Source organism: Dasypus novemcinctus, chromosome 3 (assembly GCF_030445035.2).
Source record: "Dasypus novemcinctus isolate mDasNov1 chromosome 3, mDasNov1.1.hap2, whole genome shotgun sequence".
Lineage (NCBI taxonomy): Eukaryota > Metazoa > Chordata > Mammalia > Cingulata > Dasypodidae > Dasypus > Dasypus novemcinctus.
Window position 1 is genome coordinate 36,352,923 of NC_080675.1, and position 22,577 is coordinate 36,375,499.

Consider the following 22,577-nt stretch of genomic DNA (forward strand, 5'->3'; position numbering starts at 1 on the left):
TGAATATACTCGCTTTATGTAAAGATGAGCAAACATGGAAGGAATAAAGGGACAGGGGGAGGGAGAGCAGGAGTGGACGTTCTTTTCAACTCTATTGCACTTGCAACAGGCCACTGGTAAATATTTTCTGGAGCAGGGACTGTAGTTAGTCTGGTTACCCTCCTGGTAAGCCAGGCTGGCAAAGGGTATGTGGAGAAGTCCCACCAAGTACTACACCAAAGAGACCCATGCCCATTTGGGGCCCTGATGCCATTGCTCAGGTCAAAGGACTTGACCAAGGTCAGGGAGCAGGGCAGAGCCACGGCCATTCGAGCCTGGCCCCTTCTGGGGTGGTCACACACACTCGGTGTTCTGCCTCCCCGTTCATTGGGGGACCACCAAAAAAACATCCAAAAGTCTTTCTCTCGGTCTCAGGAGCACTTGGGCTTGGGGCAAACGTCGCTACATTGAAAACCCCATGGCTCCAAAACGTCCTCTCAACTCCCCTCAATGTCCTATTTGGCTATTCTGCTTCAGAGCACCATTTTCCAGATTGTCCTTATGCGTAGACACATATCCCGCCCTCCTTCCAGAATGCCATGCTTTCCAAACTGGACTAGAACCAGGGAGACTAATTCGCTGCTTTAACAAAAGGAAGAATCCCTAGTTATTTCCACTGGGAAATCTTTTTTGGGTAAATTCCATGTGGTATTACTTCTCAGCCTTTGAGGCCCTCAGACCTTGAGGTCCCTAACTTCTCTTTCAACTCTGCAGTCTGGAAAACAGGCAGAGATGGGTCTCTTCTCCTTGACCTTGTCCCTTGCCTAGGTCCCTGCTATCCCTGATGCCTGGGGGGTTCTGTCTCCAGCTCCTTCTTTTGTGGTGCCTCTGCCCTCCACCCCCCGGCAGGACTGAATGCACTCAGGGTGCGTGTCCTGTCTCCTAAGAGGTCTGCATTTCGTGCTGTTTATCTGGCTTGGGGCTCTGCGTTCACCTTCACCCTCGCCCTCCTCCCTGGACAGATGAGCGCTGATGGCGGTTCCTGTGTGGTTGCGTGGGGACAGGTGCTGGAAGCCTGGCTGTCCAAGGGACAAAGAAAAGGCTGAAAATCCCACAGCCCCATCAGCCACTTTTGAAGGGAGCTCTCCTTCCAGAAGGAGGTCTTTCCGGAGTGAGGGTGGGGAGGAAGGCTCTGGTATGGCAGAGGGCTGCGGGTCACCTCCCGAAATAGATTCCTGCCTGGCACATACATCCAGTGTGCCCCCAGCCTCCCTCTGCAGGAGACTGGCAGGATACGCGATTTGGATCTGAATCAGCGGCCGCAAACACACAGCTGTGCCTTTCTGCCTCAGAGGAGTTGGATTTTCACTTGACTGCTTGGCACATTGGGGTCTGGGGAAAGAAGGAGAGGGGCTGGGACGGGACAGAGGGCAGGCTGGCCAAGAGGAGGCAGGAGGCAGTGTCTCCCGGGAGCCGTGCTCGCTCCATGTGTCTGGAGGCTGAATCACCGCTGGCCCTTTCCTCTGAGTGGGCCTCTGTGCGGAGGGTGTTTTTTTTGGCTGCTTTCAACTGACAGGTTGAACCATCAGCTGCGACAGCTGTGGGTTCCTCCTTCCAAGAGAAGTGGCAGGGTCTCGGGCTGAGCTCCTCAAAAATGACAGACCTCTGACCCTTCTGGAGGAAGAAAAATCTCACCCTATCCCGGAGTTTCTGAAAGACGCCCCTCCCCGTGGAGAATCACTTTGTCTTGGCTGATTCTGTTAAGTTTTACATTTTATAGTTCGTTTATAAAAAATAGGCTTTTACATTTTCCTTTTCCGGCTACCACGTTGAAATATGAGATACGCTTTCTCAGATTTCACAGAGAGCCGAGGTGGAGATGGAGGATCAGAGAGCAGAAGGGACATAACTGACCACTGAGCATAACCAGGGTGGCAGCCTCTGGTCACCTCCTTCTGCTCATCTCTAAAAAAGAGCAGTGACGAGGTGGCCAGAGCTCCCCAGGGAACTGGGAAGTGTGGTAGCAGGCGAGCAGCAGAGTGATGGTGACATTTCATGCCTTCCTGTGCGTGCAGGACCCGAGCTGCCCTCCGCCCACTGCACAGGACAGTGTGGCAGTGCTGAGACTGCTGCCCAGGTGGCCTCGTGGCCCCCTCTTTTCGGCCCTCCCCGCCCCCCCCACCAAGCTGCACATTCAGACCAGAAGGTGGGACTCCAGAACTGGCGAGGTTGATGGGTGTGAGTTGCTACCCTGCTCTATGTGACCCCTCCCTCTTTGCCCGCTAGGGGTTTTGAAGGAGCCCTGAGCAGCTGAGAGGGGTCCCAGGTTTAGGTAGCCTGTGGCATTTTTAGTTCTTCTATCAGCCCTTTTTCTTCAAATCTGTGACTAGGGTTTTTCAATACATGCTCACCTTGATTCTCTCCGTGGTTTATTTCCCTGCCTCAAAGGCTGGAACACACTTCCTGATCAGGTAGCTAAATGGGCAGGGAGGCATCAGCCCTCTAATTCTAGGGGATGATAGCACAACTCAGAGTTCTCAGGATGGAGAGACGCACGGACCCATAGAAGACTCTCAGCTGGAAGGGACTGTAGAGATTTTCTAGTCCAAGTCCTTATACAGAGGAGAAACCCAAGGCTCAGAGAGGGCTAGCAATTTACACGAGGGCACACAGCCAGCAAGCTGAGGCTGGCAGCAGCAGCCGCTCTGCGTGGGATGCTGATGAATTTCACAGAATCCTAGGAGAAGCCCTTGCTGCTCAAGAGAGTAGCTTTCAATGCTTTCCCTGTAAACGGTAGTATGGAAATCCCTAGCCATCCCTCGCCAGGGCCAGGGCTTCACTATGGCGGGATCTCAGGCCTCTGACATGGGAGAAGGTGGAACCAAGCTCTCTGACCCAGTGGCCCCAAAGGAGGCACAGGCCACATGTGCAATCCAAACTAACCCTGTGCAGAGATTTTTACCCAACTGGCCCTTTCTGGAGGTCCCCATAGATTTTTTTCCTACTGAAGTCAAAGCCCTCTAGCGGCTCTGCTGAGTTTAGGTATGCCAGGACTCATTCCATCAGGGTGCATGGCTATTCCCCACAAAATGCCAAAAAGGAAAAGAAAACTACCTCCTGGGGGAAGCTGAGTTGGCTGAGTGCCCTGTTGTCTGCTTTCCCCTGCCAGAAGCCTCAGCCTTCCACTTCCGGTTCAGAACCTGGGCCTGGAGCTGGGTGGGTCGGTGGGGGGGGGAGGGTTCTTCCTGCAGAATTGCCTGGAAGGAGGCGGGCGAGCTGCTGACTTTTCAGCTCTCATTAGCTTTTCCTTGGCTTTTTGCCGGGAAGGGAGGTAGGGAGGAGAGAGGGAGGAGAGAGGGTGACAGCTGGCTCCAAGGGCTCCCTGGTCTCCATCTGACTTCCCTGCTGCATTCCTTGGCAGGCAGGACAGAAAGGCCTGTCGCAGAGATGCCCCTGTCGCAGGCTGAGGCGCCCTCCACTGCCGGCCCTTGGCTGCTTCAATTCCAAGGAGCCTCCTGACAAAGCTAAAGTAAGATGCTCCCTTCTGAGTAGCTCATCCTCATCTCCCTTCTCGGCGGCCTCCCGGGCTTGCTCAGGCAGTGGCAGCCCCATTTCCCGTCTTTGTAGTCCAAGGCTACAGCTGATGGAGCATTCAGGAAGGCAGCTGAGGGGCTCCAGCTGAACTCCAGGCAAAGGGATCCGAGGGGGCTGATACCAGCTTCACTTGGGGCTGCCACTTCTTCTAACTGAAGAGTCATCAGCACCCTGCGGCTTCCTCCATGGCACTGTACCCAGAGGAGCAGGGACCTTTCTCTAGCTTCCCCTGTCCAGGTTGGAGTTCTCATCAGAGGGCTTCAGCCACCATCCCCAAAGGGAAAATCAAATTGCTGCTGCTGTGGTTTGGCTAGGGGCCCTTTGCTTCTTCTAGTTGTCCTTCCCAGTCATTCTCTCATCCTCTGCGTCAGACCCAGCCCCTGATGAACCACTCAGCCTTTTGTAGTAGGCACTGGTGGAATCTGAAGGCATGTGCACACCTAAGAGAGAGCAGGGGGAGGGTAGGCCATTTAGCTCTGGCCACCCCCATACTGCCATTGTCATCTGCCAACCACAAAACTAGGAAGGCACCTTACAGTGGCAGGCGGGTTTGCACTGAAGGGCAGGAAGTAGTCTTTAGTTAGAGAAACTCCCCTCTTTCTCCCCAGTCAGGTAATGCCCAGGACTTCCCCCTAGAGAATCTGAGGAGATGGAAGGTGCTAGAAAAGCAATCTACAATGACCAGCCAGATGTTTCCTAGTATGGTTTTCATCTTTTACAGCCTCTGAGAAAGGTGGCTTCCCAGTCAGCTCATTCGAGTTGATGCCACATCTGAGTGCCCCCTTGCGATGCTGCTATGCATTACAGCCCTTCCTATGACTGGGGACCCTTGGACCGGGGACACCATGTACACTCATGTGGGCTAGTCACTGAACAAGGCACCCAGCTGAGAAGGCAAGAAGTTGCTGGAATCCCGTCTGCACTGTGCTTGTCAAGCCGGGCATCTGTGGGGTGCAGGTGGTATCATGTTCTGTTTTGAATAAAGGTGCATTTTGGGCTAGATGGGGCCCTACCAAGGATTCTTAGTCATTTTTGGCTTTGGTTCTGGGCCTTGCCTGTCGAATAAGTAGGGTTATAGGTAGGCTCTGTGGCTCCAGTCCACCACACCACACGATGCTTGGCGCAGCATCCCTCGACGTTTACTTTGTATATTCAGGTAGGGGGTGACTCGGAATGAAACTGCTGTCAGAAGGAGAAGCTCACAGAGCACTGCCTGTTGGGGAGTACAAGGCACCTCCTGCACCCAAACTAGTATGGCTCCAGCAGCTTCCATGAACCTCCCTGACCTACTGCCTAGGATCTCATGGAAAAGGGGGCATCTGTGGCCCAGCAGACAATCCCTCCACCTCATGACACACCTTAAGTCTCGGGAAGAACAATTTGTTTTCTCCAAGTATTCCCCCTTTGCCAAAAAAAGAGGCCATCAGCATGTTTTGGGGAGAAATTCTGGATTCAGATTTAATCTTGACAAGACTCTAGATGACTGAGCTAACCAACCACCTGGACCCACATTTCTTACCACCAATTATTCCTAATTGGCAGCTGTCCTTGCATCCTTGGTCCTTGAGCGGTCCAGCTTAAATCCCTCATTTTTCCAACATTAGCTCCATGTCATAGGTTGTCATCTTATACCTCCTTCCCAGCAATATGAGACTGCTCTTGAACTAACCTTTCATTTAGTTTTGTAGTTTGCAGTATGTAGCAGATAAAATACTCATGCAAATCTTTTACAGAAATCCAGCACTTTACATATATAATATCCAGACAATGGCTGGGTGTCTCAGCAAGGCACACTGATGGGTTGCTTAGTTCTGTTTGATTAGGGTACCGGGCTGTTGAGGCTAAGTCCTTGGGTTCCAGCCTTAAGTACCCTGAGAATCACCACTGTTCTACTAAGCCACATCTTGTGGGCATATGGGGCTACTCCAAGGGCACAAGGAAGGCAAAAATCATGGACGGAGCAATGAAAACTCATCTCTACCACTGGAACCAAACAATCAAAATGCACACCCAATAGACCCTCCTGTTCATAAAAGAGCAGCAGGGAATTTAGGAAAGCATTAAAAAAAAAAGTGAGCTGTTTATCATAGAGATGCTAAAACCCTCAGGAGCTTGGGAAATTCTTCTCCTTCAGCCTGCCCTGGAAACATTGCTAAACGTTTTCCTATGTGCACACATAGGAAAGTTGGTGCTTTCTTATTCCGAACACTTTGCTAAGGGACCAAGGAAACCCCTGAACCAACGACACTCCTGGAATGAAGGTGCATCCATAAATGCTCCTCACAGAGCTCCATCACGATCATTCTGGCCTTTCCCAACATCCACGTCTCATGGAAGACAGCCTCAAGATGTTTGTGCCTGTTTCCATGTACCAGCTTCCTTCCTCATACCCATTAGGCCCACTCAGTGAACCTCAAGTGCCTCCGTGGACCTGGAGGAGCTCTTTTCCCCAAGTTTGCACCTGAGAGTCTACTACAGTACACCTTACAGCCTGGGCTCATCAGCAAAATCCCTGAACATCCTCCTTCCTCAGCATCCAGGCCCCAAAAAGATGGGGAAGGTGAGTTCCCCACCACTCTCTATCGGGCCATCAGGGGATGGAGGAGGTCCCGTAGGCCTTTGGTCCTGTAGGCCTTGCTTCCAGTGGCCTGGGGCACCTTGGTGTGTGAAGCCACATGGCCTTGGCAAGCCATCCATGAGGAGAGACAGGGGCCAGCAGACCTTGCACTCTGCATGCTCTGATTTCTCATGAAGGAAGACCACAGGGAGGGAAGATTGAAGAAGAGATGGGATAAGCACCGGTATTTTAATTGCCACCTACTAGAGTTAGGGTGATGTTTACTTCTAGCAAATTCAAAATAATGTTAAAAGCAGCTAAAACGCACCTAGTTATGATAGGTAAATGACCAGGTTGCTTTCAACCCAGGGTTCTAAGACTTTCTGTTAAAGGATGAAATTAGGTTCTTAACTGCACATTAGTCACATTTTACAAGATTTTCCTCTTCAATGGAGGGATGAAAAAAAAAAAGGCAAGCCAGCATGCGTGGCGTTTCCACCCCTCAGGAAGAGTAGTGTCGCCAGTTTCATGAGTGGGTTCCCTGCTTACTTGTGCCACCTTGGTTCCTTTTGGTTAGATGGTAAGAGTGCAGGTTCAGAAGCCTATTGCTGAGAAGTCAATGAATGAGCTAGGTGGAATATGTCCTGTATACCTTGCCCTATGCTCAAATCTTGGAGCGCATAGCATGAAAAGGATAGACCAGTCTGTACTATTTCACAGACTACACTCTAGAATCTCCAGGGTGTACCAGATGAACGAACGACTCATTTCGTGCTCTCATCTGTTACCAGGGGGTACCCTTAAGTGCCACTGTACTGCTCTCTACCACTCTCTCAGCTGGACTGCATGAAAGTTAGATACTTCCCTACAGCGGCAGTGAATCTGTAGCCCACATTTACCCAGGCTATCGGGATCAAGGCTGGGGGAACTTGACAGCGCTCTTGCCCCTGGGAAGTCCTGGGGGCCGTGCAGGGCCTTGCCTTTCCCTCCACTTCATGGCTACTGCCCTCTTCTCCCCATCACACTGTGAGAGCGAGGCTGATCGGGGCTGTAAGGGATGTAGGGGCTCATGCAGAGGCCACTAAAACACACACCAGCTAGGCCACACCGCCGGGTCCCATGCAGCACGGCCGTTTTCTGCACACAGCGAAAGCCGCTCACACCGCAGCAGCAGCTCGCGACCTGCACCGGCGTGACTGCCAGAGTTCACAAAGGGAAATTTGGATTTTTAAAATTTTTTTGAGATGAGCTATGGTTCTGAGCCAATTTCTTTGATGGTGTTGTTAAATGGCCTTCTCCCTGGGCTGCTGCAGAAGATGCACAAAACACACAGCCCCAAGGACAGCGGTCCTTCCTCCTCAAACCCTGAGCAGAAGATCAAATGCCCGGGCCTGAGGCTGGGTGGTCACGTGTGCACCTTCTGCAGTGGTGGCCACCCGCCTGCCAGGCCTTTTGCAAATCCATCCCTAGAAGAGAAGCCGCAGACACTCGCGAAAGAAAAGGATGTGTTGAGGGGAAAGCACCATCTCCCTCCCGCCCCAACAAAAAAAATCTGGGGGAAAACCAAACCAAACCAAACCAAAGCAAAACTGAAAAAGAAACGTTGAGGGAAGAAAACCAGCCGAACTTACCACACTGCGAGTGAACTTTTCTAAGGAGGTTCTACGACCTTGCTCACTTTCTGGCTTTAGGGGGGGAAAAAAAAGTAGGGAGAAAAATACAGAAAAAAAATAATCTTCAGCTTAGGCATGGTTTCCAAACAGCAGCAGCCACAGCTAAAAGAACAAAAACAAAAGCAAAACGGGCAGAAAACGGGAAAAGAGAAGCAGCCAGCACAGTTTGCAGAATCAATGGGAGAGAGAGAAAAGAGAAGCCCGCCGGAAATGGTGCTGCCTGCTTGCACTGAGGAGAGGGGGCCGTTTGCTCCTCGCGGGATCATCGATCGTACTTTGGGGTTTGGGTTAGGAGCCACCACGGCTCTCCCCGGGGCCCACGGTCGGCCCACTGCTTGCAGGAACCACCCGTGGCTGGGTGCTTGGGGCTGCAGGTGGGGCCCCAAGGAGCCCTGGTGAGGCTGAAGGTGACATAGAACAGACTAGACTACCCCTGAGGGGCACCGGGGAGGGGCCGAGGGGGGTTGCTGAGGGCGTTTCAGGAAGGGCTGGAGGGGAGGTGAAGTCAGAAATTGGCCTGTGAGTCTGGGATAGGAACCATTTTCCCGCTGAGATTTTCTCACCCGGAGGCAGCCAGGAATGTTGCCAAAGTCTCAATGTCCCCTCACATGCTCGCTCTGCATCCGAGGAGGGACTGTCCTCGTCCTTCTTAACAGCAGAGGGTCTTGGGCCCTCAGAAGGCAATAACATGGGGCGGGGGGCGTCTTTTGGGCTGACAAAGCTTTCTCAGTCTCGAGGCAGGTGATGCCTTCCGGGTTCACTCACGGCAGGCTGCAGGCGGCGAATTCTTAGCCCAAGAGACCCCAGGTCAGGGGCAAGAGGGCGAAGCCCTGGAATGCTCTCCTGGGCCCACCAGCTCTCCACAACTGGGAAAGAGGGTGTTGCCTGTGCAAGGCCTTCTCCCCCCAATTCCCTGCTGGCAGGGGTTTCAGGAGCCTAGTTTTATACCCCCAATACCTGACAGTTTACCCGAGAGCCCCACTCCAGGGTCCTGAGCCTGAGGCTGGAAATTCAGAGAGTACATACATACCAAAATGAGCACACACTTGCATGGACACACACACACAGAGCACATCATTGTCATCAGGGAGCTAAAGAAGCAGCCAGGGGCCTGTGGGTCTGCAGGATGCGCTGAAAGCAGAGGGGACAAAGCGGTAGGCAGCCATCTGTGTGGGTAAAGTCATAGGGCCTCCCTGGCAGGCAGCAGTGCCCTGTCCCTCATTGCAGCTGGCTGCCAGGAGACAGGTCTGGGGGTGCAGAAGGAAAACACAAGACAAGCAACACACCACCACAGAGCTGGACTGGTCTTTCTCCTTGTACTGGGCACTGAGGGTTCCATGGCCCTGGGCACCAGAGTCTCTGCTCCACAGATGGCAGGACTCAGCTTCCCAGTAGGAAGACCAGGTAGCTCCATTTGGCTCAAGTCAGGCCAAACCCTGAAGCCCAGCTCCTATCGTTCTTGTCCTCTGGTCACCAAGTTCTTGATCTCAGAGGGTGGCAATCAGTCTGTGTTGCTCAGTTTCCTCTGCCTTTGCTTGGCCCCTCCAAGCTGCCCTGGAAAACGGTCATCATTGGTACTTAATCGCCCCGGGGGTAGCCCTCTAAACCCCAGATTACTGGCCCCCAAGAACTTCGTCCTTTGGAGCAAATGTCGTTTTCTTTGAAAAGGTTAGAAAAGCAGATGAATTAGGGCTGCAGGATGAGAAGGCTGGACCTTCAGACTCGGTGAGGGGCCTGGCTTAGCAGAAAAGTGAGGCTAATTCATAGCCCCTTTCTTAGGGAGATTGTGAATCTCACATTCCTTTCGTGACCTGGACACATGAAAAGCCCATCCCTGAAATCAAAAGCTATTCTAGGCCTACCTAAAAGAGTAGAGTTACAAATCAGACCCATGCCTGGAGACTCTCAGGGAGAAAGGGGAGGCAGAAGTAGGCTTTGTCACTGTCTTTGGATGTTTGGATAACTCCTGGATATTGAAAGGGTACTGGAGGGGGAACAGATGTGGCCCAAGTGGTTGAGCACCTGCCTCCCACATGGGAGGTCCCGGGTTTGGTTTCTGGTGCCTCCTGAAAAAACAAAAACAAACAACAAGCAAAACAAACAAAAAACAAAAAGTAGCTCAATGACTGAATGCTGGCTTCCCATATATGAGGTTCCAGGTTCAATCCCTGGCCCCTGTACCTCAAAAAAAACCCCAAATAAACCCCCGGTATTGGTATCTGCAAGGGCTTTCTGCCACAAGAGCACTCCTCAGTTTGGGTGCTGGGAGGATAATCTGAACTTGCTTGTAACATTTCACAGGAAGGGCATCATCCGCTCCTTCCTCACTAGGCAATCTTTTCTGAGAAGTTTTCCCTAATAACAGAGGCCTTGCAAGTATCAGTATCTCAGCACCATTCCGTGGGTTAATGTGTATTTTCTCCTCATCTTTAAACCCACACAGAGACTAAATAGGCCCCCACTTCTCTTCTGGGAACATAGACAGGTCCAGTTGGGTCAAACTGCTATAGCCTGATAATTTCCCCAAATTATGATCAGATCAGGCATCTTGGACCCCAAAGAAATAAGGACAACTTACTTTGCCCTTCCCTCCTGAGATCTGGGCCGGAGATACCAAAAGTCTCCATGACCCTTCTCTTGCCTCCAGCTTTGAAATTGTGTCAGAGCTATCAGTGGGGGGTTCGGTCCCCTCCATCAGAGCCCCTCCACCAACATCCTCCAGGAAGGCGGCTGACAAGAGACCAGACTTCACTCTGCCCATCAGAGTAGCTACGAGTTGGGTTTCTGACAATCCAGGCATTTCGGAAGCTCCTTTCTCTTTCTCAGACTCTTGGGGCTCTTCTCAGAGCTACCCAAAGCCAGGAGGGCAGGATAGAAAAGATCTTCTAGACTCTGGAGTTAGGTGACACCAACCAGCTCTGCAGACAGGAGCCTGCACACAAGTTCAACACAGGAGGATTTGTGGCCGAGAGGCAGCCGGCAGACCTGACGGGGAGCGTGTCGATGGACAGCCACATGCTCAGGGACTGGGGAAGGGAGGCCAGGAGCATAGAGGGAGGGGTGCATGTGTCCCTAGGGGTCATGGTACAAAGTCATGGGATTCGGTGCAAGTAGAGCCACATGTAGCCACACACAGGTCTCAGCTCACAGCTGAAAAGTGCAAAGGGTTTGCAGGCAGACTAGAATCATGAGCTGTCTCTCCTGCCTCCTCCTCTCCCAGGTACCCGATGCCTCACCTGGCTTATCCTTCCCTCCTCCCAGAAGCTAGCTGAGCTTATCTCTGCCTCAGTCACCCCTCAGCACATGCCAAGGGTGCCTGGGCCCCCAAATCTATGGTTCCAAGGGGCTGCAGGGAACCAAGACTCAGTTTCCAGTGGAGGAGGACAGAGACACCGGGATGTAGCTACTTGTTGGTTGAAAGAACAAACGAACATTGTTGGGCAGGTGAGGGAAGGAAGGGGAAACCAGGCGGGCAACAATCCCAGGCATGGTTTCAGGGAGTAGATTGCCCCTTGAAATCTACAAAGTTTTCAGTCCAACGAAGGGGCTGCCCCAAACCATGCTTCCTACTCATCTTGGGAATGGTCAGTCAGAGAAAGCTGGTGGTGAGGGGGCGGGGCTTTGAATGAAGGACTCTCTCTGGTTTCCTAAGGGACCAACTGGGTGTCACTGCCAGCCCTGCTCCTGTGCTGAACCACTGTGGCCTTAGAATTTTGCCATACCATCCCCGTGGCGGCACTGCAGATGGAGACAAAGGGGATAGGATGCCACATCCTGGACTTTGGGGTGGGATGGGGTGGTGACATAACTAATTGCTTTTATTTGGAGTGGGAGGAGAAGGAAAAGGGAAAGAAGAAAAGAGAAAATAAATAAACCCCAAGGAATGATATTCTCATTTCACACCAGCAGCAAGCGGCAGGCAAGAGTCAACAGTGCGAGGAAAGGCAAGCCTGCCCTTCCCAAAGATACCTTCTTCTTGGCCAGCAGCAGGTCCTGGTATGTGTTGGATCGGAGGAAGCGGGCATAGCTGTCACTCTTCATCAGCTTGTAGATGTGCTCCTGGGGGAGGAAGAGGGTAGGGAGACACGAGAAAGAACCGTCAGTCAAAGAAAATTACAACCCAACTGACCACTGTTTTTAGGAAGAAACAAAGGCAACTGAGTATGCTTGTATGTGCCTTGAAAAACTGGCAACACTTTTTTCTCCAGCCAGAAATACTAAACAAAACATATTTTCAGTCATAGTGTAAAAGATCTATGAGGATCATGTTTCAAAGGCTTTGTAATGGTGCTACGTTGGGGTGCAGTATTGCTTAGTGATGAAAAGCCAGGCACAGCTATGAAAATGAGTGAACTATTGATACATGCAGTGACTTGAATGAAACGCAAGGGAATTATGATGAATGAAAAAAAGAATCCCAAAGGTTGCATGTTGTATGATTCCACTTAAATAACATATTTGAACTGATGTATGATAGAATTGGGAACATATTAATGGTTGGCAGGGGGTAGGGGTGGGAGAGGAGAAGGAGAGAGATGGGTGCAGTTATAAAAGGCAACAGGAGGGACCCTTTTGGTGATGGAATGGTTCTGTGTCTTGACACATTTTACCCAAGTAGATAAACTTGCATAGAACTTATTACACACACATGAGCACAAGTAAAATTGGGGAAATCTGAATAACATCGGGGATTGTAGCAATGTCAATATTATGGCTGTGATAGTATATTCTAGTTTTGCAAGATGTTACCACTGAGTGAAAGTGGGCAAGGGGTACACTGGATCCCTGTATTATGTCCTTCAACTTCATGTGAATCTACAATTACCTCAAAATAAAACGTTTAATAAAAAAAATAACAACGACCACAGACAACGATGCAATCGGGTCAGTTTTGTGTGTCCTGGACGGGTGCCCTTGGCAACCAGATTATGAAGCATGTGGGCAAATATGCCAGGCCTGAGGCTGACATCCAGGAAGGGCAGATGCTGTGGCCTTGTGCCATCTCTTCTCCTGGGCTCCTAGAGGCATTTACATTCTGGTCTTGGCAACAAATTTCACCCAACTTCCAGCTAATTCCTATTTCTCATGGTTCCTTTCTAACACATCTGTCCTTTCAAGGGCAGGAAAAGCCTGGTCCATTGAAGGGGAGAAGTTCTTGGTTGAAAAGAGTTATTTTTCAGTTGGACTGTTCTTCAGTTCAGCCGCACAGGCAAGCTTGGCTGCCCCAAGAGAGGATCCGTCAGGAGGCTGGGTGGCCTTCTTCCCTATGGATTGAGGTCAGAAGCTGGCCTGGCGGGGGAGAACATTCTTGGTGAAAGGCCCCAGTGCTCGGGGGGGATGGAGAGCCAGTCAGTGAGGAGGGGGTGTCAGCTGAGAGGCAGGGCTGATGCTTGAGGACCTTGTAGGTACTCTTCCCAAGGAAGGGGCGTGGAAGGGAAGGCAGAGCCTGCCCATCAGCTGGCGAGCAAATTTTAGAGATAGCTGGCTAGACTGCGACTGCATCCCAGGGGAAGCTGGGACAACGGCAAGGGCTTGCCAAGACCCTCTCCTTGCCTACCATGAGAGAAGACGAAAGTGGAAGGAAGACACGTCTTGGCCACATGTGACTCCTTCTCCACCCCATCTTCAGTTGGACCCCAAGCAGACCTGTTTGAGGACCGGCTTCACGCTTCCTGAATTCCTCCCATCTTTAAAAAAAACGGGGTGGTAACCCCACGAATGTGGGGCCAGCCCCACTGCTAGCGTTAAAGTGAAATTAAACAGTAGGTTGGTTCTGAGACTTGGGACAGTCCTGATGTTTTGATTTAATAGATTTCGCATCAACATAGCTCACTCAGATTTGAGACAAAAATCTACCACAGTCAAGTTTAAGTTCCTGGAGGGAGGGAACAGGGTGCTTTACCTTTTAAAAATGCATAGTGGCTAGCACTGGTCAAATACTAGTTGAATTTACACAATGGCCACATTGTTTCTTGGTTCCCCAAAACACTTGCTTGAATGTAATGTTCGGCAAGTTTGCGGGCTCAATCCTTATTCTGGCTTAAGGGTTGGCTTTCCATAGGAAAGGAGAGTGGAGATTATACTCAGCTCAAAGGAAGCCCAAGCTGAGAGCATCTTGGCTCATCCCTAATGCCTCAGTGCCCAAACTGAGAGGGATATCAGTGGTCTTTGCTTTTATTTGTTCTCTTTTAATTATTATAACATACAAATGTTAACCCAGGTGCCTCTGGAGTCACCTGGGGAGGCCTGTCAATTCCTGGATCCCGTATAAATGCCTCTGCAAAGCAACAGGTCCCTGCATCTTGTACTGACTTCTCAGAGGCATTAAAAGGGGCTTCCTCCAAAGGTAACTCACAAAACACCTACTAAGACCCCAAGAGGAGTAAGGAAACCTCTCTTAGCTCAGCTCTTCTGGCCTTGCTAAGAAATTTTACCCTTTATCCAGTGAATTCCTGTACAGTCATCATGGGCAGGAAAAGCCTGGTCCATTAAAAGAAAGAATGGGTCAATTGAAAAAGAGCTGGATAGAGCAGAGGTCTAAACGCGCAATCACAACAATATTCTGCAGCTATTTACTGAGCATCTACTCTCGGCCAGGCACTGTGCCCTACGCTGAGATTGCAGCCTGAACAAGTTTGAATAGGTCCTGGCTGCCATAGAGCTTAGATTCTATCTGGCAAGACAGACATTGCACACATGTGTACATAGCCAATTGAACTTAGGGCTGCAGAGAAGTGTAAGTATAGCGTGCAATGAAGGGATGTAACTGGGGATGACCTGCCCTGCCAGGGTGGGGAATGGTGGTCTAGGAACCAGAAAGATCCCTCTCAAGGCAGGATGACCTGCACAGACTGGGAGAAATGTAGCTCCCAATTCCATGGGGAGTAGGGAAGGCCCAGTTTTGCAGTTGCAAAGTCTGATCAGCCTCAGTGAGAAGGACAGGGCAGGGACAAGGAAGAAAGGGCAGCAGACAGAGGTGGTCCTCTCTCCAGGGGGTTGACGCTGGTCAGAGGAGCAGTTTGGGCCTGAGGCTCATCCTCAGCATGCTAAATGGCCAACTGCAAAGCCAGAGCGAAGGTGGGGATGGGGTGGGGAGAGTGCAGGGAGTGGAGGGCGGGTGGCATGAGCTGGTTTTCCCTGCTGACTCCCTGGTTGGCCTTGGCCATCATTTTGCCAGTCTCCAATTACCCAAAGAGGGAGAAATAACCGAAGGGATAACAGTGTATCCAAGGCCCAGGGCTAAGAAAGGCAAAATCCTAGAATCTCTGCCGGTTTCCCATGCCCCCAGCATGAGCCCAGGACTTCAGGCTCCCTCAGCCCTGGGCCTCTCTCTCCCACAGTCTGGGGATGGAGACTCTTCCCTGCTTTCCTTCTCCTCCCTCAAGCAGAGAAAAGGAGCCTTTGATGTACCCAGTTCTGGAACTCTTTTCCTCCCTCCTTGCCAGCTTTGTCTAGGAAACAAAGACAGTAAACAGGAGGTGGCTGAGCAGAGGGCTGAGATTTTTCTGGGAATCTGGGAATGAGAATTGATAGAGGAGTCAGGGTCTTTGGCCATTTCCCAAATGCAATGAGTTTATCACTGCCAGGGAGAGCAAGTGTGCAAAAGCTCTTGGCAGTGACCTTGACTGACTTATGAGGGGTTCTGGTTTGTTTCCCCTGTTCTGCAGACAAGTGGTCGTAAGGGAACTGCATACCCAGAATCTGCAAAATGCAACAGAGTCATGGGCAAAACTAGCTGAGCCCCTGCTGAGAGGGAATTCCTAAGGGGCTAGAGAAAAATAAGCATTTTTTTCCCTTTTCTTGCTCCCTCCCTAAAGAAAAAAGGACTGAGCTGACAATGAACAAGTGGACCCACCGGACTTCCCAGCTGCCCTCCTGACACAATGGGGAGGGCACCTAGTTTGAAAAACCAAGGCGCAAGGGCCCTAAATCGCGCCAAAAATCTTAGATGCGGGAGTGGTTGGCGGTTAAGGCACAGGGCCGTCACCCCTGATGAGACGCCCCACCTCCATTTTCCCTCCCTGGGCCTGCTCCCCGTGAGGGGGGGGTCTGCTGGCCTGAGATGTGAAGCCGGAACAGGGACCACTGGAATCGGGAAGGTCTAAGACCCCTGAGGGAGCTGGAAGGCGCCAGCGGTACAAGCTGTCTCAAAGTCACACCTGCTACAGATCAGTGTTTTGCTGCAAGAGTCCTCATTTGGAAACCTGCTTTCTTTTTCAGACAAAACCCAGTGACCCTCACAAGAGTTGGGGGAAGGTAATTAGCCAAATGCCAGGGGCCTGGGGCCACTAGCACGCCCGAGCGGCCCAACGGTTCATGTCCTCCCCTTTCCTGTGGGCTCCTAAAAAAGCCCGAATCTCATTTCCCAGCTTCACAATATCCTCCTGGAGCGGGAAGCCACTCAGCTGGGCACTGCACAGCTGCTAAGAGCCCCTGTTGTGATTGGTAAGTGCCTTATTTTTCTTTTTGGCAGGTGTAGGTGCCTCCTCTCTGCCTTCCACACCCAAGCTTCCTGGAATAATGACCAGACTTTGGGAACTGTTGGGTCCCTTATAGTCCCTTGAAGGAAAAAAAGACTGTGGGACAGAATGTGGAATTGCTGTACAGGGTGGTGGAAAGGGGACTGGACTGGGAGTCAAAGACTTGGATTCAGGTCCTGGCTCTGCTCTTTTCCGGCTCTGTCATACAATTAAACGAGGAAACGTAAGTAAAAAGCACCCTGAAAACTATATGCAAATAAAGTAAAAAGAGTAATTGGCCTTCGTGCTGGGACTGTCCTCATCAGGAATGACATATTGATGAGACTGAAGACCAAAAGATTCCTGGGGGAGGGGGAAAAGGGATGCAGAGTATATCTGTTCAATTTGAGTTGTGGGCACTGTTTGTGCTTAGGTTTAAACAGTCCCATTTTCTAGATGAGAAGACTGAAACTAAAAGATGAAGTGACTTGGCCAAGGAAAGTACAGAGCCAGGACTTGAACCCAGAGGTGCGTGACGTCAAAGCTCAGGTTCTTTCCACCATGACGTGCAGCTTTTCATTGTCCTTGAGTTGAGGTGCTGAGGGGAGTGAGTGCTACTTGAGCCCAGATGAAACATGAAATTTGCAGCTCCTTGATACTTGATCAGCAGAAAGGTCACGGTCCTCCTCCAGTCCCATCCTGGGTAGTAGGTGCCACCACCTCTTGCTGTTCCATTTTCATAGAGGGCACTTCCTTGTAGGAACCGTCCATGGCCAGCACTGCTGGTGATGGCAATGACCAAGTCCCCGGGGGGACAGGCACAGGCTCTGGTTTCCCACCAAACAGGCCATGTGCAGCTTGCCTTCCACTTGAAGAAAGTTGTGGATGCCATTTGGGATCAAGGTCTCCACTTGGAAAAGCTCTTGAGGCTAACTGGGACTCTGGAAAGGCAGCGCAGCAAGGCTGTATCAAGGACCATCACCAGAAGGTCCCTGATTCTCACCTTTCAAGAGATTCTAAATATCTCAAGTCAAAGGTCTTCAGATCTTAGATAAGGTTAGCTGAAGTCAAATTAAAATTCTTTTCAGCCTGGGTCCTAGAGGAGGACAGAGGGTGGTACCATAGGACCCTGAGGACTTGAAGTGGATTACAAGTCAGGAGTGCTTAATAAATATAGAAGAGGCAAGAGAAAAGATGCCAAAACAATCTGAACATCCACTTAAGTGAAAGATGACAGCTTGTGGCTCCCCATGGATGGAGCTTTGGATGACTCTTTTAGGGTCAGGTGGGTCTTGGTGAGAAGCTCCCGTTTGGATTTCCTTATCCTCTTAAGCATGACACAGAGGCCTGTGTCACTCAAGGTCATAAGAAGGTGTGAGAGTAAATGACCATTTGCCTTTAACCTGCAATGCATTTTCATAAACATGTTCAATTTGACTGGCCAAAAGGGCACTCTATGTTGATGCTGCTCAATCCCTACTCTTAGATAAGAATTGCTAGTTTTGACAGATTTGCCTTTTTTCCTACCCAAATACCATGGGAGGTTAATTTAGAAAAGTGTTTTCCTTCCCTTTCAAGGTCACAGGCTTAGTGGAAGAACTCCATGCTCAAGAGCACCAACAGATATGTACAAAGAAATTTTGGAATTTAATTTTCTGATGCTTTCTCTTCAGGAACTACTTGTCTGCATGGTAATAAACAGAAGTAGATCACAAACCACTGCTTTTTTTCTTTTCAAAACACATCATTCTCTCTGTTGTTCAGCCCCCTAAAATAAAACCACCCACAGAATCAAATGAGTAATCCTTGGAGCAAGCAGTACCGTGGCATTCTTTGCTAAAATATGCCTGGCATGGAAGTCTACCAGGAAATGCCCTCCAATCAAGAATAAATGCCAGGAAACTTGGTGCAGTCTTGTGATCCTGGCATACAATGGCACCACCTCCACCACTGGGACAAAGACCAATGACCTACACCAGGCTAGGAAGACTTCCACTTATGAGGAATCCTACTCTACGGGGCTCTGGCTTTTAAACACGGCAAATGTTCAGAAGCCTTGCATTCCTTAACTGAGCAGCTTTTGGACATCTAAGTTTAGGTCATAATAATAGGAACTTTTGGCTAGAGGCTTCTTGTTTGCTCAAGGTGGGTGTAGACTTGATGCTGTATTTCATCACCCTGACCTTTTGGCCTTGAGGTGTTCTTGGATCGTTCTATGCATTGACAATGGCCCAGGTGAACTTTTATTATTTGGATTGAAGACTGCTTAAGAGAAGGGACCCTCCTTTGCATCTCTGTGTTCCTGGAGCTTAGAACATTTGGCACTCCTATGGGTGTTCCAAGTTTTGCTGAATTGGCATCTTATAGAAATGTAATTTAATCAGTTTTATTGAGCACCTAGTACGAAAAGTACAACTGAGAGTGTTACAATTCTGGACTGAGTTGTCAAGGAAAAATTTTTTTAAAGCCTGAAAAATATGCAAAGCATTCCTTTAGTGTTGTAGGGAATTGTTGCAGGGAACAAAGCCAACAGTCAGGGTTGGTCTCACCAATCTGTCTGTCAAATGAATTGATGGATATATTTCTAATCCTATGCAATCTCAATGACATGTTTTCATAGGCCTGCTTCTTTGTTGTTGTTTGTTTGCTTGCTTGCTTTGTTTTTAAAGGATGAGGTACTTTAGACAAGCTCTGCTTGATAGCAAAAAGCCATCCATGCTTCTATTTCCTTTGCCATCTCCCTCAGTATAGAACTTCATACAGAACAGATCAGTATCTCCCAATTCAAATGGGAGAATGTAGACTCATGAAATGGAAGGGTGGGCAGATGGGTGAATTCCTGGATGGACCCAGGGACACAGTCATCCTTGGCACATCCTCAGATACTCTAACGCTTTATAAATCAAAGCCAAACAGCTACTGAGCTGGCCATCTGACTCCTTCTTCCCCATGGAGACTGGGCAGGGCTCTGGAAAGAGGCAAGGGCTCTAAGAGGAAGCCGTAAGTTCTCAGCTGTTCCCATAGTTTAACGCTCTCCTCTCAGAACTGCCAGCAAAGTTTTAGATCACACGCCCTGAGATTTAGATCTCTCTCCTGGCTCCAGTCCACTCTGCCCACCACCATCAGATTCACCTTCTCCCACCTCAAAGCCTCCCACCTACATTAACTAGGTTTCTTCCCCAAGAAACCCCTTCCAAGAGCAAGCATCTCCTTGGGAGAACTCGATTTTGATCCAGCTTGGAATTATGAGACCCCAGGAAATACTAAAGCCATTAGCCTTTTGTGAGTTCACACCTAAGAACATATAGCAGGGGAGCAGATATGGCTGAAGGGCTCGAGCACCTGCTTCCCACATGGGAGGTCCCAGATTTGGTTCCCAGTGCCTCCTAAAAAACAAACAACAAGCAAACAAACAAAACCAACTCAGGGGAGCTGATGTGGCTCGGTGGTTGAACACTGGTTTTCCATATGCGAGGTCTTGCGTTCCATCCCCAGCCCTGGTACTTGAAAAAAAAAAAAAGATTATAAAGCACTTTTTACTTATTCAAAGGAGTTTCAGGGCTATTAGCCCTTCTAGTTTCTCCACAATCCTTGGCAGGCTGTAGTAGACATGACCCCCATCTTACAGATGAGGAAACGAAGGCACAAAAAGTCAAAGCCCTTCCCTAAGACCCCAAAGCAAGTGGGCGACAATCCTGGTACCACAGCACAAGTTCTCTGATGCCCACAATTGGGAACAGAGAACTCCATTCCTAGCATGAAGAATTGAGTCCTTAATTTTGGATGAATGAAAATGTTGTAAAATTGTGGTGATGAATGCACAACTCTCTGATTATACTAAAGGCCACTGATTGTACACTTTGGATGGACTATATGGTATATGAATATATCTCAATAAAACTGTTAAAAAAATTGAGTCCTTAAAAAAAAGTCATGGTCCTTGCTGGTTTTTCCACCCTTACAAGGTTAAATATATGAAATTGGAACAACACAGCAAACAGCTGAGGGCTATGGTCACAGCCCACAGACATTTATGGAAGATTTGGTCTTGGCTCAAATTTTCAAAAAAGCCAAATGGGTCTGCAAAAACACAAGAACAAATGCTGGGCCCATATGTTCACAGGGTGTCTTGTGAAATATTTCCACAGGAAGCAAACACAGGCAATTAACTTTGTTATAACAATGCATGAGGTCAAATAAAAAAAACAACAATAACCCATGAAAGGAGCCTGTGCACCTCCCCCTCCCCCACCATCCTCACTTCAAATGGATCCATAAATCTGGTTGCGCCTTCACTCCGGCTATTGAGCGCTAACGCTTGGGCATGTGTTCATACTTCTATCAGCATTTTGCCCACCGTGGTGGGTCTCTGAGGAAGCCACCCAGAGTTCCTGATCCCAATGAGTGGTACAAAAGGCTTAGGCATCATCCTTCCACTTACCAGGAGGGCAAACTGAAGAGAGTAAGTTTAATGGGCTTCAATATACAATTCTAGAAAAAGCATATGGTGGATAGAATCAGACCTTCTGCCCCAGGTCTGGGCCCCTCTCTGGGGACAAGTATTCCTGCAGGTCTCAGTACAATGAGTCCTCAGTCCAGGGTGGTGCGATTTGAGTAGCAGACTCTGGGCCAGCAAGTTGGGAAATCTGAGAGCAAGTCCTTGATGGTAGTGGGCTTTTCAGAGAGCTTCCTATGGATTTGAACCCCCTTTTAGCATGTGTTCCTCACCTAGAAATTTCTACACTGCACCTCTGCACTGGTGCAGGTAGCCGAGCTGGCCAGGTAAGGGTGTGTGAGTATTAGAACACGGGCCGATTTCTCCTTGGTCTGCTCTGTAATGCTCAACTCCGATTCGAAACATTTGCAAAGACGGACATGCTGCTCTTATGATGCCAAAACGAAGGCTCCTCTAACCAACTGGCCATATCAACTGAAGATTACCTACCCTCAGTCCTCTATACCATATCATTCTGCATGTCTTGCTAAGTTGTAATAATTGTCATTACTTATCTTTTTTGTAATTTATATTGCGCAGGGGTTGGCAAATGACGGTTTATGGTTCAAATCCCACACCAGATTTTGTGCTTCTCATGAGCTAAGAATAGTTTTTACATTCTCAGATGGTTGAAAAAAAATCAAAAGAAGAATATTTTGTGAAAATTACATGAAATTCAAATTTCAATGTCCAGAAACAAACTTTTATTGGGACACAGCCACATCTATTGTTTAAGTTGTTTACATTGCTGTGTTATCATACTATACCTGCTTTTGTTGAGCAGAGTTGACTATTTGTGACAGAGACTATGTGACCCACGAAACCTAACATCTTTTCAATCTGACCCTTTAAGAAAAAACTTCCCTGACCCCTGGTTTAACATTAAAAGGCAGGCTACAGAATTACCCTATTTTGTTATACACACACATACACACTCACACACATACATAAACATACATAAATCTAGCAAAAAAATATTCTAAAATAGGTGTTACCTCTGGGTGCAATTATTTGATTTTTTTCATCAAACATGTTAAGCATATAGTAATAAAAAAATATTCATGCAGAAGCAAGTGTGGCTCAAGCAACTGGGCTCCTGTCTACCATGTATGAGGTCCAGGGCTCAATACCCGGGGCCTCCTGGTGAAGGCAAGCTGGTCCGTGTGGTGAGCTGGCCCATATAGAGTGCTGCCCCATGCAGGAGTGCTGGCCTACGTGGAGAGCTGGTGCAGCAAGATGACGCAACAAAAAGAGACACAGAGGAGAGACAGTAAGAGACGCAGCAGACCAGGAGCTGAGGTGACACAAGAGAAAGATCGCCTCTCTCCCACTCTGGAAGGTCCCAGGATTGGTTCCCAGAAACGCCTAATGAGAATACAAGCAGACACAGAAGAAAACACAGCGAATGGACCCAGAGAGCACAGAGAGCAGACAATGGGGGTGGGGGGTTGGGGAGGGGTGAGAAATAAATAAAATAAATCTTTAAAAAAAAAATAATAATATTCATGACATTGGGAAAATAAGATAGTAAATATTTACTGCATCTTACCTTGGGCTAGACCCTGAGTTAGTTGTTGACATGTTTTATTTCACCTAATCCTCATTCCACCCCTGCACAGGTACCATTTTATCTCTGTTCTGCAGAGGAAGATATGGGGACTCAGGAAGTCTAAGTAAACTGTTCAAGGTTATACCACTAGTAAGAAGCACTTTGTATATTCTTAAGTCTTAAGAAACAAAAGGGGACAGGCCGAAAGCAGAAATTGGTTTAAGAAGAGTGTTTTATTTGAATACATGGAAGACCAATCCTAACAGATATT

At 49.2% G+C, this 22,577-nt stretch overlaps 1 protein-coding gene across 5 annotated transcripts in view; it reads right to left on the reverse strand.

The window, feature by feature from the left end:
- RGS6 (regulator of G protein signaling 6) overlaps positions 1 to 22,577 on the reverse strand; it is a 620,371-nt gene that overhangs the window by 16,678 nt on the left and 581,116 nt on the right. For 3 of the 5 annotated variants that reach the window (XM_012522723.4, XM_058293119.2, XM_058293120.2), the window contains exons 16-17: positions 11,773 to 11,862; positions 7,762 to 7,815 (exon numbers count right to left, since the gene is read on the reverse strand). In XM_012522723.4, the coding sequence (XP_012378177.1) occupies positions 7,762 to 7,815; positions 11,773 to 11,862 (144 nt within the window). The remainder of the gene's footprint in view (positions 1 to 7,761; positions 7,816 to 11,772; positions 11,863 to 22,577) is intronic. The other 2 variants (XM_058293121.2, XM_004452000.5) reach the window with 1 other exon arrangement.